Source organism: Molothrus aeneus, chromosome Z, assembly GCF_037042795.1.
Source record: "Molothrus aeneus isolate 106 chromosome Z, BPBGC_Maene_1.0, whole genome shotgun sequence".
Classification (NCBI taxonomy): Eukaryota; Metazoa; Chordata; class Aves; order Passeriformes; family Icteridae; genus Molothrus; species Molothrus aeneus.
Window position 1 is genome coordinate 17,258,255 of NC_089680.1, and position 16,288 is coordinate 17,274,542.

At 38.9% G+C, this 16,288-nt stretch overlaps 1 protein-coding gene across 3 annotated transcripts in view; it reads right to left on the minus strand.

Annotated features, from left to right (window-relative positions):
- Positions 1–16,288, minus strand: part of AOPEP (aminopeptidase O (putative)) — a 177,187-nt gene that overhangs the window by 151,799 nt on the left and 9,100 nt on the right. For 2 of the 3 annotated variants that reach the window (XM_066569632.1, XM_066569631.1), the window contains exons 3-4: positions 10,759–10,921; positions 5,953–6,201 (exon numbers count right to left, since the gene is read on the minus strand). In XM_066569632.1, the coding sequence (XP_066425729.1) occupies positions 5,953–6,201; positions 10,759–10,921 (412 nt within the window). The remainder of the gene's footprint in view (positions 1–5,952; positions 6,202–10,758; positions 10,922–16,288) is intronic. The other variant, XM_066569633.1, reaches the window with a different exon arrangement.

A 16,288-nucleotide genomic window follows, 5' to 3' on the forward strand; every position in this document is an offset into this window, starting at 1 on the left:
GAGAATAGTTTCTCTCTAACTAACCTTGCAGGCGGGAATGCTACAACTGTCACTGTTGTAAAATTCCATTTATTATGCCTAGTGTTCATTATCTACCTGTTTGGAGAAGTAGAATTCCTGCCCAGAGATAACAGTCCACATGCTTGAGCCTCTTGCTGGGAGAGAGCAAGATCATAAAAATACTGCCTTGTAATGAGCAGTGTGTGCATGAGATATATTGGGGCAGGCAGCAGGCACCGCACAGTGCCCTCGGGCGAACCAAGCCTAGCAGAGGCTGTGCTGCTGTGGGTCTCTTTGCACTGGGATGAACTAAGCGTAACAGAGCCTGTGTTCCTCTGGGTCTCTGCCCAATGTTGTTAGTGGGTCAATGAAATAAATCTACTCTTTGCATTTCAGCTGCAAAGTGATGGTTGCCCTGGTTACCTCTTTGTGTCAATTCATGCAACTTCTAAATGCCACTAGGTCCATACGTCTGTGTTGTACAGCCACATACTGATTTACCACTATCACAGCCAAGACTCAATTTTTCTTCCACCATATTTTTAGTTTTTGCTTTATATTTTTGTACATGATTATTTCTGTGCAGATAACCAACTAGTGATATGCAAAAAATAGACCAAATGTTAAAGGATTACTCTTGTGAATATTTTGTCAAATTAAAACAACTGGAAATTTGCAAAAAAGTGTGTCTACATTTGTATTGACTCAGAAAAGGCTTTTACAGTAGTATCAAATAGTAAAATGCAGTTCTGCAAGACTGAACAATATTAAAGGTTTTACATTTAACTTTGACATTTGAATGTTTTCCAGCAGTCCTGGCTGATTTTCTATGGGCTTATCAGTTGTCATCATAACACTGCAGACATACAGAACAGACAAATGATGGCTACAGATGCACTGATCAAAGAGGCTGCTTCAGCCTTCTCTCTTTTCAATTTAAGAAGTTAACAACCTTGGTGACATAGACTGGAAAGACTCAAGAGTTCTGCTGATACAACATTTTTTGAAGAAATAGATATTCTTTCTTCAAAGAAGAAAGGTGTCTGTACCAAAGACAATTTTTTAGCATGACAGGAGAAGAGTGAGTAAGATCTTTATGAACAGGAATTTAAAGCTGGGTTGCTAAATCCATATTTAGCCAGCAGACCTGATTTATAAATATTCCAAGCATCCTCATCATCAAACACCATTTGGGTTTCAAGGGTGTCCAGCAGAGTTGAAAATAAGGCCACTAATTTTAGAGCCTAAATAGAATTAAAATTATCTAACACTAGGACCCTGTTTTGAACATGTCAGAATTTTGCTCAGAAGTTCTTTGGTTCCACTAGCTTAGCTGGGCAAAATTGTCTGTAAGTACAGATGAACTAGATTAGACCAGATGTCCATCTATCCCATAGTCACTATTAGTACTAAGAGTGTCAGGAAAAACTAGGAGTGTGGTATATGCCAAAGGACACTTTCCTCATCATACTCTTCTAGATCCCAGCAACATGTGATGCACTTAGAAAGATTATTTATACATGGTACAAGGATAAGCACTTAGTACAAAACTAGTACATTAATACATTAATTCAAACAGAAAAAGCGGTAATCTTACGTTATTCAAACAATGTGTGCTGGAAACAAAAGTTTAAAAACCATTGTTTCAAAAAGAGAATTTCAACTGAATGCAAAGGCTTACAGTTCTCAGGAGAGTAAAATAAACACCAGCACATTTGCTCTGAAGAAGTAGAAAGCTGCTAAGCAGTTTCTAACACCACAAAAACACAAGGAATTGGTGTGACTGTGAAAAAGCTAAAATAGTTAAATGCTGCAAGAAAAGTCAAAGTCTCAAGTGCAGGCTCAGGTGGCACTAAAAGTTAGAGTTTCTGTATTTGAAACAATGTTTTTCCTCAGGGAATGAAAAAGAACAAGGAATTCAGAGTCTCCTCAGGTTCTGAAAAAAAGAATTGTGAGAAGAGATGTCTGAACACTAGGATTTCAAATGGGATCTACAAAACTGGATGGGGAGTGAACTGATTTCAAGAGCCCAAACAACCAGCGAATACACAGAATATCCTACTTTTCATCTGAAATCTTTCCTTCAGCTCTGTTAATGTGCAACTGCTGGCTCATATGAGAGCATCTCCAAATGTGAAATACTTTTGATATTTAAATGCCAATGGGGCCAACAACCCATCAGGAAGTACCATATCATCAACAGCATCAAAACATAGTGCTACTTTTAATCTGATTTTAACCTCTTAGTTCTCTGAGTGCATAAATGACATGCACCTTTCAATGCAGTGTATGGTCAAGGATCTCTTCCACGAACAACCTAATTAGAATCTCTAGGGCCTTGTAATCTGACACACTTCCCTATTCTTTTTACTCCAATTCACTCTCTTCTGCTAGTGAAAGAACTTAAAATTAGGTAACTAACTGCTGTTACATGTTTGTGAGATTCTCAACATTCTAGAGAAGGCATTGAATCTCAGGCTTTTAAGCTACTTAAATTTGGCACACAATGCTTTTAATTTCTGTACAGTTCAACATAATATCACCAACAAAGATGTGTAGGCTACATCATGCTTTTACTAGCATGAATTTAGGAGAAACTATACAGAATCACTTAAATTAAAACAGTGTAAAATTAAAGTGTGCAAAACTAAACCCTCCATATTCAAAGATCTACAGGAAGCAAGAGGAAATAATTTTTGTATTTCCTCTATAAATATATTTCCATAGAGAAGTCCATAGCAAATTTAAAAACACAGGAAAATATGAACAGAAAACACAAGTACAATGAATATGCTTTCAACTATGGTTTTGCTCATAATGCATCTGTCAGACTTCAAGAGAAATGCAGCTGACCCGCAGTAGCTGCCACTGAAATAGGCAGTTCAAAACACCTAATTAGATAATTCTGTGCAAGAACTATCATAATTTCATACCACAATCTAATGTGTTGGGGAAACATCTCTCCTAAATAAGAAGAAGCATTTTGAGATGCGAAAAACACAGTAAGTATAATTAATGGAGCAACAAAGAAAAGTACCAAATGCTGTAAAACCCTAATACTTCAGGTAATTACTAAAATTCATGTCTGTTTCCTACCCTGGTAGACAGGAGTCCAATTAGAGTTCTCATAACAACAGCTTCTATGTGCTGGCATGCTGTATTATGTTTGTACTGCTACAGATAGACTAGAAGATAAAAAAATAAACACTATAGCAACCTTTTTAACCCAAGGTAATAGCTAACTCTTTTTTCTTTGCGTGGGTTTTGACCTGGATTTGCACACAGCTTATTGTTAGCTTAAGCAATTTAGGCAATTATCATTGCATGCATAGGAATTAACCATTTAAGTTGCTATATACACAGAAGCTTCTATTGGAAAAATCACATACAACAAGAACAAATGAGCTATTATGAGTCACTTAACAATCTCCTGCCCAAATACAACTTGACATTTAAACATCTTAAATTAGTTCTTACATTAGTTAAATTTTAAAAAATTTGAATTTGTTTGGCTTGATGCACTGTTAAATGACAGGCATCAGGAAATACGCACACCCCTTCTTTCATCCTTATTTTCAATGATATCAATTGCTTGGAACTGACAGTGGTTAGATGAAGCATAGGGGAATAAAAGCACAGCTTTTTCTCATGTCCTTCACAAATAAAACACCATTATAGTGCTCTGAAAACGTAGTCTGGACTCAGATAATGTCAGAGGGTTTTGCAACAGAATTCCCTGTAGGTACCTCTTTCCTATAAATTCTGGGAAAGGTACATGCAGAGAAGGCACTAAAATTTCCCATGGAGCAATAGCATATCAACAACTAAATAATGAAGATTTCTCCTACTGTACTGTACTGTAATTTTGGCCCAGACATCACTGTCTGCTTTCTCTTTCATTTAGAACTATTTGTGTGTCTTGCCTTTCACGATTCCACAGATCCCTGCTCTTATCTCACAGCTAAGTCAAATGGCTGGATTCTTTCCCAATTATAGCAAGGCCCTGTGCCAACCCTTTAGTACCATGCCTTTGAAGTCACAGAAGACTGCTGAGCAGCAGCAAATTTCATATGGCTTCAAGAATATGGCACACAGTACCACACTGCACTTCAAATCAAACCACCAGGCAAAGAACTGGATAACCTGTGGTAGGTGCACAAACCAATTTGATGCCTTCATTGAGTGAAGAACTATCATTGAAAACTCAGTAACCAGCAAAAGGGATCTAGAAAGCAGCGAGCCTTATATGACAGAGAAGGGTGACTGAATGCTAAAATTTTACATTTTCTAGATCTAGATGAAATTAAAAAAGCAAGTAAACTTCTACTAAAACCTATACAATATTGTAAATGTGCCAACATAATTTTCGACTTTTAACCCAAAAGAGGATTGCAAGAGGAAAGATATAGGAAAAAAAGTCTACAGCTTGAAACGGCCAGTCCAATCAGCTAAAGGTTATAAGACTGGTTAAAGTCACCAGGACTTGGTTTCACCATGGGACCCGCTTTGTGAAACCTGGCCTGGTGATGGGGTCCATTGGTCAGAGAAGGGTAAGAGCATCTTCAGACCTAGGCTTGCCAGGTTGGAGAAGATAGCTTTAAACTAAAATTGCTGGGGAAGGGGAACCTCAATCCACCCCACTCATTTGATGCCCAGAGCCTGGAGAGAGGTCACAGGTCAGCACAAGGGCACCTGAAGACCACAACAAAAGAATTTCAGCCAATAAGTGAGTTTCCTCAAGGGCCCAGCTTAAAAGCCTCCATGCTAGTGCATGCAGCATGGGGAACAAATATGGCCTGTAAGGCCATGATCTTATTTGCATCAGTGAAGTTCCCAGTGACTGGAAAAGGAAATACAACCCCCATTTTTAGAAAGGTACAAAAGGATGACCTGGGGAACTACAGGCCAGCCAGTCTCTACTCAAGGTCCAGCAAAAGCATGGAGCAGATCCTTCTGGAAACTATGCCAAGGCACATCAAAGATAAAGCGGTGATTGGTGACAGCCAACATGGCTGTACTACTGACAAATCATGCCTGAGAAGTTTGGTGGCTTTCTAAGATGGGGTTACAACAGTGGTGGACAAGGGAAAAGAAACTGATGTCATCTACTTGAATGAAAAGCATTGGACACTGTCCTGCACAATATCTTTGTCTCTAAAATGGATACAGATTTTATTGAAGGACCACTCAGTGGATAAGGAATTGGCTGGATGGTCACACTCAAAAGGGTTGCAGTGAATGACTCATTGTACAAGAGGAGAACAGGGATGAGTGGTATCCTCAGGGATCAGTAATGGGACTGGCACTGTTCAGTATATTTTTAACAGACACAGACAATGGGATCACATGCACACAGCCAGTTTGCTGATGACACCAATCTGAGTGGTACAGTCAAATTGCTGGAGGGAACAGATGCCATTCAGAGGTACCTGGACAGGCTTGGTACCTGGACAGACTTGAAAACCTTCACAATTCCATGAAAACTTGATAATATAATCCTTACTATTTGCCTTCAGCTTCTGAAGATAAGTGTTTGACTAGAAACCCACACTTTGGAAATGCTTGTGAAGAAACCCTAGATTTGGATTTTAACATACTACTATTCTGTCAAAATATAAGGCTAAAATCAATGCCAAAAGAAAACAAGACAATGACATCAAGTATTTAGATCAACAGAAACAACTAAAGAACTTCCATTTGACAAATGTAAAAATTTACACCCGCATTTCTAATAAGCTTATATTTCCCTTCCCTATGCCCTGTAAAAACTAAAATTAAAGGTTGCAAAGGAGGCAAACAAACCTACTCACATGAAGTCGGAACAAGTTTTAAGTTTGGTTTAAGAAAAATAGCTCAGCAACTTTATATTGACAGCAACTTGACACTGTTAACTAGCTGGTAAGAAAGAGTCTAACAAAATACAGCAGATTGAATACTAATAAGTTTCTTTACCTAGCCATTCCCAGGCTGGAAAAGTTGGAAGGAACTATCAGAATATCAAGCCTGGAAAAGGGGTGGGTACCCAGTGTGGCATAAGCAGCTGAGAGGCACTGAGGAACTAGCTGAAGCAAATACTCTTCACAGCTTTCCATAAGGCACCAGGGAGCAAAGACTCTATAAGGAATGACTGCTTGCAACCTGGCAGCAGGATTTTGGAAACGGCAAGGATATTCCACATGACCACAGATTTCTTCATGCCACCTGAAAATACGAAACAAAACAAAACAATACTTAATTGCGTTATCAGAAATGTGCACAACTAACTATGCTAAAACAAGGATATTCTCTAGATATCAGAATGACAGAATTAATTTCCATAGAATCATTTGACTTGCACTCTCACCCAGTTCACACATGTAGCACTTTGAAACACTCATTACTACATCTGAGTAGAACTCATAACTAAAGTGAGAGACTAGTCACACCCTGTTTTTATAACAGATATGCATCAAAAGAATAAGTGCTCAAAATATATGTAAAGAGAACTAATAAGAATACAAAAATATTTACTCAGAAAATTCCTATTCAAACTTGGCTATGAAAATAAAATTCTATGCATATTAACATAACATTAATACAAGTATTTTAGGTTCAATTACAATGTAATTCCAGGAGGGATTTTTTTCTGTTGTTGTTCTTACTAAAATTCTCCAAAAGCTTCAAGTAATTTTTTTTATTATTATTAAGTAAAAAAACCCAGTTTAGGCCTATCATGCTAGACATTCAATAGTACCACATAAGGCCAACCTTACTTTATAGAACTTTTACAGGATATTTAGAGCTCTAGCAGGAAGAAAGGAGGGGTAAATCAAATCCTTTCTAAACACTGAATCATATACCTTCACAATAAGTTATCTGCCCAAATAGATTCTTATCTAAACAGAAATCAGCGTCATGTTTTCACCTGTTAGCCTATGTTCTCTCCAGTGCACAGCCTCTCCTTGGTTTGAAACTCCAGTTTAAGTAATCTAGTTCTACTATGCCTCGACAGGCAAAGTACCTAGCGTTGCCCAAAGCACTTATGCTTGGAAGATTGTGCTGACACAGAAAACAAAATGATGACATGTAGAAAAGGATGAGATTTGGCTGAAGTATTAACACTCTAGCACCTTACATAAGCCTTTCTGTCAAAGAAGTGGACTCTATGTCCTTTCATTGACTACATATGCAAAGAATCCACATCCATTGCACACAATTTTTTTTTAAGGGTGGTTTAATCTAGTATATTTCTACTCTAAAACAATGTCACTTTGCATTTTATTATCAGAGTTGAGATTAGGCAGGAACATGAAAGCTAGCACCATATCTCTTATAAAGATTGCCAATTCTTTAATGACCACAAGGATATAAAAAGTTATAAACATCACAGCTCCATTTAACATTTACTTTGATACAGCCTCCTTAGGTCAAACTCACTGGCACCTGGATACAAATTACATTACAAGTAAAATTTACTGGCACCTGGAGACAAATTGCATTACAGGTAAAACTCACTGGCACCTGGACACAAATTACATTACATATTTCAACAGCTTCTTTCAGAATTCCTTTCTTTTCCTGCTACCCTAGACTTTATCTCCACTATCTTATCTGAGACACATGCCTAACATTCTATCAACACCGAGCCAATCTTCTGCACCAAAATCAATAAATAAATTAATAATTATTAATAAATAAATAAATAAATAAATTCCTATAACCAAATGTGCTGTATTTTGGAAAGGAATACATCTTCAGCTTATTCTTGCAGAGGCAGTCATATTATAAACATATAAGCAGCAAAGAAAGAAACACAAAGCAATTTCTAGAAGCTCATCAAACCTATAAATTATTTCAAAATTAGAATGGATATTTCTTAATCATCCTATGTAAAGTATGAATTTTTTTTCTCAAGATTAATTGGCATTTTTAACCAAAATCGGTCAAGCTGCAAACCATTAGAATAATTTAATTTTAAATTCCAACAAAAACATCCATTTTAAGTCCTCAAGTTCCAAAGTCTCACTAGTTCCACTGTCTTAGTGCTAACAAAGTATTTTTCAAAACAGCTGTCTAAAAGACAAGTATTTTTCCAGCAAAGTTTCAAACTGAGTAACACGAAAATGTTAAACACTTAAATAATAAAGTTAAATAAAATAATAATGAATGAAGTTAAATATATAAAAACTTTTATAACCCAAATCACCTTCTACAATAAAACAACAATTCCTGTTGATGTGGGAAGAGTACTGGACCTTGTTTGCCTGGACTTTTGCCAACCATTGGCCACAGACAAACAGGCAACATACAAACTGGATGGGTGGTCTGCAAGATGGGTGCAAAAACTGATGCACAGGCCACACTCAGAGAGAGGTGATCAGTGGTTTTCACTAAGGCTGCCAGCTTGTCACATGTGGAGTTCCCCAAGAAATTGTGTTGGGCCCCACACTGTTCAACATCTTCATCTGATGGATTTGAAAGCACCCTCACCAGGTTAGCAGTTGAGGTCGACACATCAGAAGGGAGGGGCATCTCAGAAACCTGTACAGGCTGAAAGGGTGGGGCTGGCCAGAGCAGTGCGAGGTGCAGCAGAGACAAGAGCACAGCCCTGCACCTGGGGTGGCACCACCACAGTGCCCAGCACAGGCTGTGACCCGCCCATCTGGGGAGCAGCCTTGCTGAAAGGGACGGGGAGGTTCAGGGGACAATCTCCTGACCATGAGTCATGGGTGGCGCTGCAGCTATGAGGGCAATCAGGGTCTGGGCTGCAGCTGCAGGGGCTCTGGCAGACAGGGACCCTGGGCCCTGGGCTGGCAGACAGGGACAGAGCGGATCAGCACTGATGGCAGACAGGGACAGAGAGGATCAGCACTGATGGCCGACAGGGACAGAGCAGATCAGCACCGCTGGCAGACAGGGACAGAGCGGATCAGCACCGCTGGCAGACAGGGACAGAGAGGATCAGCACCACTGGCAGACAGGGACAGAGAGGATCAGCACCGCTGGCAGACAGGGACAGAGAGGATCAGCACTGGTGGCAGACAGGGACAGAGAGGATCAGCACCGCTGGCAGACAGGGACAGAGCAGATCAGCACCGCTGGCAGACAGGGACAGAGAGGATCAGCACTGCTGGCAGACAGGGACAGAGGATCAGCACTGGTGGCAGACAGGGACAGAGCAGATCAGCACTGGTGGCAGACAGGGACAGAGAGGATCAGCACCTCTGGCAGGGAGGGACAGAGAGGATCAGCACCGCTGGCAGACAGGGACAGAGCAGATCAGTACTGGTGGCAGACAGGGACAGAGAGGATCAGCACTGGTGGCAGACAGGGACAGAGAGGATCAGCACCGCTGGCAGACAGAGACAGAGCAGATCAGCACCGCTGGCAGACAGGGACAGAGCAGATCAGCACTGGTGGCAGGCAGGGCCAGAGCGGATCAGCACCGCTGGCAGACAGGGACAGAGCAGATCAGCACTGGTGGCAGACAGGGACAGAGAGGATCAGCACTGGCGGCAGACAGGGACAGAGAGGATCAGCACCACTGGCAGACAGGGACAGAGAGGATCAGCACCGCTGGCAGACAGGGCCAGAGCAGATCAGCAGCACTGGGGGCAGACAGGGACAGAGCGGATCAGCACCGCTGGCAGACAGGGACAGAGAGGATCAGCACACCCCAAGCACAGCTCGTCAGGCAGCGCCCACGGGAAGCAGCGCCTCTCCTGCTGGGCCTCACAATTCAAGGAAGACAGAAAAATGAACAAAGGGCTGCAGAACCTGCCCTGTGAGGAAAGACAGAAGGAGCTAGGCCTTTCCAGGGAAGAGGAAAGAGAATCTCATCACAGTGTTTCAGTACTTGAAGGGCATCTACAAAGGGCATAGAGTCGCTCTCTTCACATGGAGCCACATGGCCAAGACAAGGGTAAATGGGTGTTAGATATCTTTATCTAAGCTCCTTCCCATGAAAGAATGGACCAGATGAACTTTCAAGGTCCATTACAACTTGGGTTGTTCTGTGGTGCTATGATATGAATCTGAAAAGCTGAGAGTAATATATGAGGAAATCAAGTCCCATATCTGAGACTTCTGCAAACTAAGGTGAATACATGTGAAAGCAAATGATATTTTTCCAGAAACTTTTCTATCTTCAAATCTTATTTTCAGGCATATATTGTTCTGCTCATCTACCACTCGTTCATAATTCAAACTTAATGAGTTTTAACTAGACTGGGAGAAGGAATAGATGTGTTCAAAATAATTACATTTCTACTAGTTTGGTCAAAATCAGTTAAGAATCATTGGTCTAACTCTATTTTATGGGACCACTGTACTAGATCTTTCATGTATCTGGTCATTACATGTCATCCCAGGCAAACCATTGCACAGGCCAGCTCTAACTGGGCAATGAGACTGGAGCAGAACAAAAAAGTAGGCAATATTATAGTAGGAGTCATTAGCTATCCAGAATGGACTGAGTCAAGTATTTTAAGAAACAAGACAGCACCTGGCATTGCTGCAGCAAAGTGTTAAGTATAAGGATACAAATCTAGCAGACAGTGGAATTTACAAACCCTGTTGCTCACTAAGTAGCAACACATAAAAAGAACCACTCCCATGAAATAATGCCTTTGGAATTATTTTCCTGTCAAGATTTTTCTGTTCAGATTAAACAAGTTCTACTTTGATTCCTGTGCCAATATGACTCATTTTCACATTCCACAGAATAAATGGAAATGCTACCCATATATCTAAATTTTCAATAATATTATAAACACCAACCTTAAATCAGTTTGTGATGATGGCAAGGCAAAATCAGTGTTTGTTCCAACAGCAGCCTTTTGTTTGAAGGACTGCTGTTTAACTTCCTGCCAGCACCCCACAGCAATAGTGAAGGTGGATGCTGGCATTGGCATAGACACATAATAGTACCAGCTCAAGATACCTGTAAACAAAAGAACATTTGTACAGACTCATGAGTCTTACAGCACATGTTAGGTACTTGACATTTTCATGTACTTGACATTTTGGGCCAAACCTCCCACCTTACATCCTGGTATTTTTGTGGAGGAAATAAAAATAATTGCATTGAGAAACATAAGAACAGTTGTATGTAACCACCACGGATTCTGTGTTCTGTCTACTTACACCTACAACTTTGCTCTTTCTGCTGACGTCTTTACCTGTAAATAAATCATCCATAGGTGGGATGTTATTAATGCAACTTAACATGAATGTACTGTCACTACCCAAGAATTACATCAGACATGAAATCTAGTAACACCTTTAAATACAAAATATTAAAATTTAAGTCTTTCAGCCTTGTATCTACTGTCTTATGACTTTGTCTTGTCTGTGTTATTATTTCACACAACCCAAAACCTTTCCTTTGTGTTCTGAGCAGTACCAAACTGATAGGCAAGTTCTAACAAATAACACTAATGTTTGTGAGTTGGACCTGGCTATTTGAGGTACATAACATATCAACCAGGCAGTAAGAAATCAAAGCTGAGACACGGATGAGATATTACCTAAGTCAGCAACTTGGTCATGTTACCCCATGAAGGTGCTAAAACCAGACAAGAATCTATTAGAAGGTAAAAATATGCTAAGTTCTATCATTATGGGAACAGAATGTGGGGAGACAAGGAGTATGGCATAGGATTATTGTATGTATCAACACATTTTTATAAGGTGGATGTTTTAGAACAGCATACTTTTCATTAATACAAATGTTGCTTAGATTTTCTGTTTGTCCCTTTAAAAAGGATACAGCTTAAGAATCACATCCATGTATTAATGTATGGTCATAATACAGTTACTACACCATACTAGCAGATTCATTATCTTGAAGTGAGCCTAGCATGAGTTACAATCTGATGAATCATGTGCAAATAACTGTAGCTAGGGCAACGTGAAAACATACAAACTTCAGTTATTTTGAGAGAACCTTAGTACTTGTTCTTTTGCAAAAGTACTCTGACTAGGACTATGATACACTACCAAAAGGGAAAAAAAAAGAAAAAAAAACACAACTAAGTGGAAACCACAAGGCACAGAGGAAAGGAAATAGACAACTACTACAAAGCATCACTTGATTTCCTACCTTAATGACCTAAGAAGGTCAGGCTGTCCAAAGGAAGGACAAAGAAAAAAATCTTTAGTTTAGCCTCGACAAGTTTACCACCTCCTATTTAGTATGACAAAGCAATACCATTTGTGAAGTCTTCTGGGAGGCAGATAAAGTCTTTGCCTCTTATGTGCACTAGAAACCACTTATACTCCTTCACCCCATTCCACTTTAGGCAATATCCATCAAAAACCTTTTGTCAGTATTGTCAGGTGAACATATATTACTCCTGTAATTTTCCTAAGCTCCTGTTAGTATGTCAGCAGAATGGACTTATTTGCTCCAAACACATTAAGAATAAGGAGGATAACTTTGCCAAGTTTCACTCCGCCTTTTGCTTTTTTATTATTATTAACTTAACAAAGTTACAAATAAGCCAAGACAAGCAAATTCCACCTTGAGAGAAAAAGGTCATCCACGGCAGCAACAACATATTATTTCAGAATACCAAATTCCCGATGTACAGAGTGTCATTGATAGACACTGTGCTAAAGGCCCAAGCCTACACAGATTGTAGTTAGTAACAACTTTGCCATTAACTTACATACATACAGGACAAGGTTCAGTGGTTCTGCACTTAGTGTTACATCTAAATGCTATAAAGCATTACTAAAAGCTCCATGTAGTTATGTTAATTGTAAAAACTTAAGAATTAAATAACATTGGAGAAAGTTGTAATTGAAAAACTGTCATGTGTTTTCAACTATGTTCTGAAAAAAGAATGGAAGTCAAAAAGCAGTTATAGAAAAGTGTTCCAAATGGCACGAGGTATAAAGGAGAAGGCTCTCACAACCGTGAGATTGTCTAAAAGGAAAGGGTGTTGGCTTGCTAGGTAGAGATCAGAGAGTGTTACAGTGAGAAACAAGTTTAGTAAGACAGGCTAGAGCAAGCAAGATGGTTTTTTTCCCTAAAAAACAGTCCACAAACAGCTTGAACAAAATGTCTAAAAGGCAAGGCAATCAGATTAGCAGTCCAGAGAGAAAAACAGCATGTACTGCATTCAGAAATCTATACAAATTAGCAAGGAGAAGAATATTTAGAGCTGACCTAATGCAAAAAGAGTGAAGGTACCAAAGCCCATTTTACTTTGCAAGGATTTTAGAAATCATGTGGCTCTATGGATCCTCCTAGAGCAAGATCCAAGTTTTATAATGTCTCTGCATATCTACCCAGGGCTCAGTCCACTTCCTGCAGTGCTTTTTGATGTCAAGAACTATGTAGAATACCTACATATTTATCCTACAGTTGTTGACTGAAATCACATGCATGGGCATGACAAGTGAGTTCTCCCATAGAATCCTTCAGGTTGGAAAACAGTGCATTTGCTGATCAGTGACTGAAAAGGTCTTTTTGCTGGCAGAAGTTCCCTCTGGAGAGAACCATGAAGCATTGTCTCAAAGACAGCTCAACTAACTCAAGTAACCTTGTGTCTTCTCTCACTACTGATAAGATTGTCTCCCAGCCTGAACTCTCCCATAACTTCACTTCCTTCCTTACACTGTTTTCACGTCAGTGGACTTTGTTTCGTTTTTCCTTCATCTGTATCCTATGATCTATCCCAGCACATAGATTGGGATCATAAGCTCACACAACTCCTTTTTGCTGCTCTCCCCATCCTCTGGCTGCATTGTGCTTTTCAGTGTCAGCCTTGGAGACAGCTCCATCTCTAGGATAACAGAAAACAGTGCAGCTGAAACGTGGTTTTCTTTACCAAACATGGCATTTTGTACCATAAAAACATCTTCAGACTAAGTGAGAACACATTGGGAAAAACAAAAGGTTGGGCTGGGATTAGTCCATGGGAAAAATAAAAGTTGATCACCCCAGACCTTGTACTTGTAATGTAATTTTAAAACAACTCGATTCTTGCACATAATTCTTTTAGGCAATTATAATATATTCAAAACATTTTGTTATTTTCCCTACCTGTAATTCTGAAATTTTTTTTTCAGTTTTGAAAAGCAAATCTATTGTGTCATAACTGCACTAATCGTGCAGAAACAATCACCTATTCTATGAGTTAAAAGTGAAAAACTTTCCATGCAAATATTTAACAAGAGCAGGAATTTTAATCTATTTATAATTGTGCAAAAGAACAATTTAAAGATCGTTTATTTCACCTACTTGAAATAATAATGAAGAATGATGTAATTACTTCCTAGAATTTTTAATGCATTCAGCTATCTTTGAGATCGCTAGAATTGTTTGAGTCTTATAGAGTTCATTATAACTGAAAAAATGCCAAAGATATATCTGTTAATGCCAGATGCAAGGACATTATGAACATTTTTACTTACCAGTATATTTTTTGTCAAATAGTTTGCACTTACACAAACACCACAAAATACAGCTGAAGTTTACTATTTACTAAAACCCACAAAGTTCGACTATCTCTACAGAAAAGGAGAAATAGCCCAACAGCAACAGATATACTAATTTATATATTAGCTAGTGCTAATATATAAACATACAGCTAAATAAGTAGTTATGTAAAAACTACTCTATGGCTGGAGCACCAGGACTAGTTTCTGAAAGCTCCAGCTTTCAGAAACTCTTTGTGACTTGTAGTGATTTTTTGATCTCATCTGAAAACCAGAACTCCCCATAGATCTCCCTCACATTCATGCCAGAGCATTAGTTCAGCACTGGGTCAGAGGGATGAGTAGCACATGACAAGCTCTCAACTCCCATGCTGCAGACCCTGATACATCCTGGAGATCAACCAACACAAGTACTGCACTCTTTTGTTTCACCTTGTGGACAGTGAGGAGCACAAGCAAAGGAAACAGTAGTATAGTTAGCAGCAAAGGTTGCTGCTGCTAACTACATTGCAGGAGCAGTGGTTCTTCTAGCACTCTGGTTTTTTTACCAGTGTACTCCTCACTCACAGTGCAGGTGTCAAAACAAGATCAAGGATTACACAGTAGTAGAGTAACCACAGAAAAAGCAAGCCAGTCTGTTTCACATTTAATGGCTGAATATGAATATGAATTCAACAAATAGAAAGGTGCTTGTGACTAAATGTATTTGCAGCTTCTATGTATTATAGTACATAGAATGAAAGTATATAGTACATGCTGAAGGAAAGTAAAACTGACAAATGTAGAAAAATAAATCTGATGTTTAAATGGCTCACATTACACACACATGTAGTGCTCCCCATCAAGCTTTCTCCCAAAGGGTATTAATAATTGCATTTTTCTGATCAACTTCTCTAAGTACTCCATAAAGAATGCAAGGTATTTTAAGTACTTTTGGTCATACTCAAATAGTTACCATTTCTATTTGTGTAAGTATCTATCACTATTTTCAAACAAACCTGGGCTCCCTCTATTTCAAATGACAGGATCAACCACAGTTTTGTAAAAGGCAGAATGCAAAAATGGCACATATGGGAGGAAACAGACTCTTGCTAAAACCTGCAAATACAAGTGGTAAATGAGGAATCTGCATATAAGAGTACATCTAGCCCAGCTATGCACTGGATCACTGGATCCGTACATGTAGAGATGTGTGTCCGTGAAGCAGGATGCAGATCTCTAAAAGCTTGAAGGAATCAACTTAGATTGGTGTTCTCGTACTGTCTGCCTGTCCACTGGTTTTAAATACAACTTTTAAAGGAAAAAAAAAAATTCAGCTAATTTGTAATTCTATTAAAAATAAATTTATTCACAACTGCTTACCAAAATGCTAACTCATTCCAATAAATTGCATTTTTTAAAAATAGATTTTTTTAATTGTCCAGTTATGTATGATATTATAAATATGCAGCACTAGTAATAGCATACTGTATATAATAAACTTGGCAAACTTACTTAAATTGAGGCTACCCTGGAAGGCTTTCTGGTGCGTAAAGACAAAATTTTAAGATGGATACATTTCATATACCTTCCAGAATTGCCAAACAACAACATCTGTGTGGACAGGTTATTTAAAACAACAGAACATTTTTAAACTTTTTAAATCTTAGAGGTGCTATTAATTAAACTCATGAATTTTTATTCCTGGATTCATTAAGAATTTATCCAAAGCCTCAGATTAGCACTAAAATCTTGGGTTTACTTGGACTTTAAAAAATTCCTCAGAATATTACTCCTTTCCCTTTTTGCCTCTGTATTGGTTTTGTAAATTTTTACAATTCCAAACAGCTTGCTAGTTTTTCATTTCCAGCTGTATGTAAGC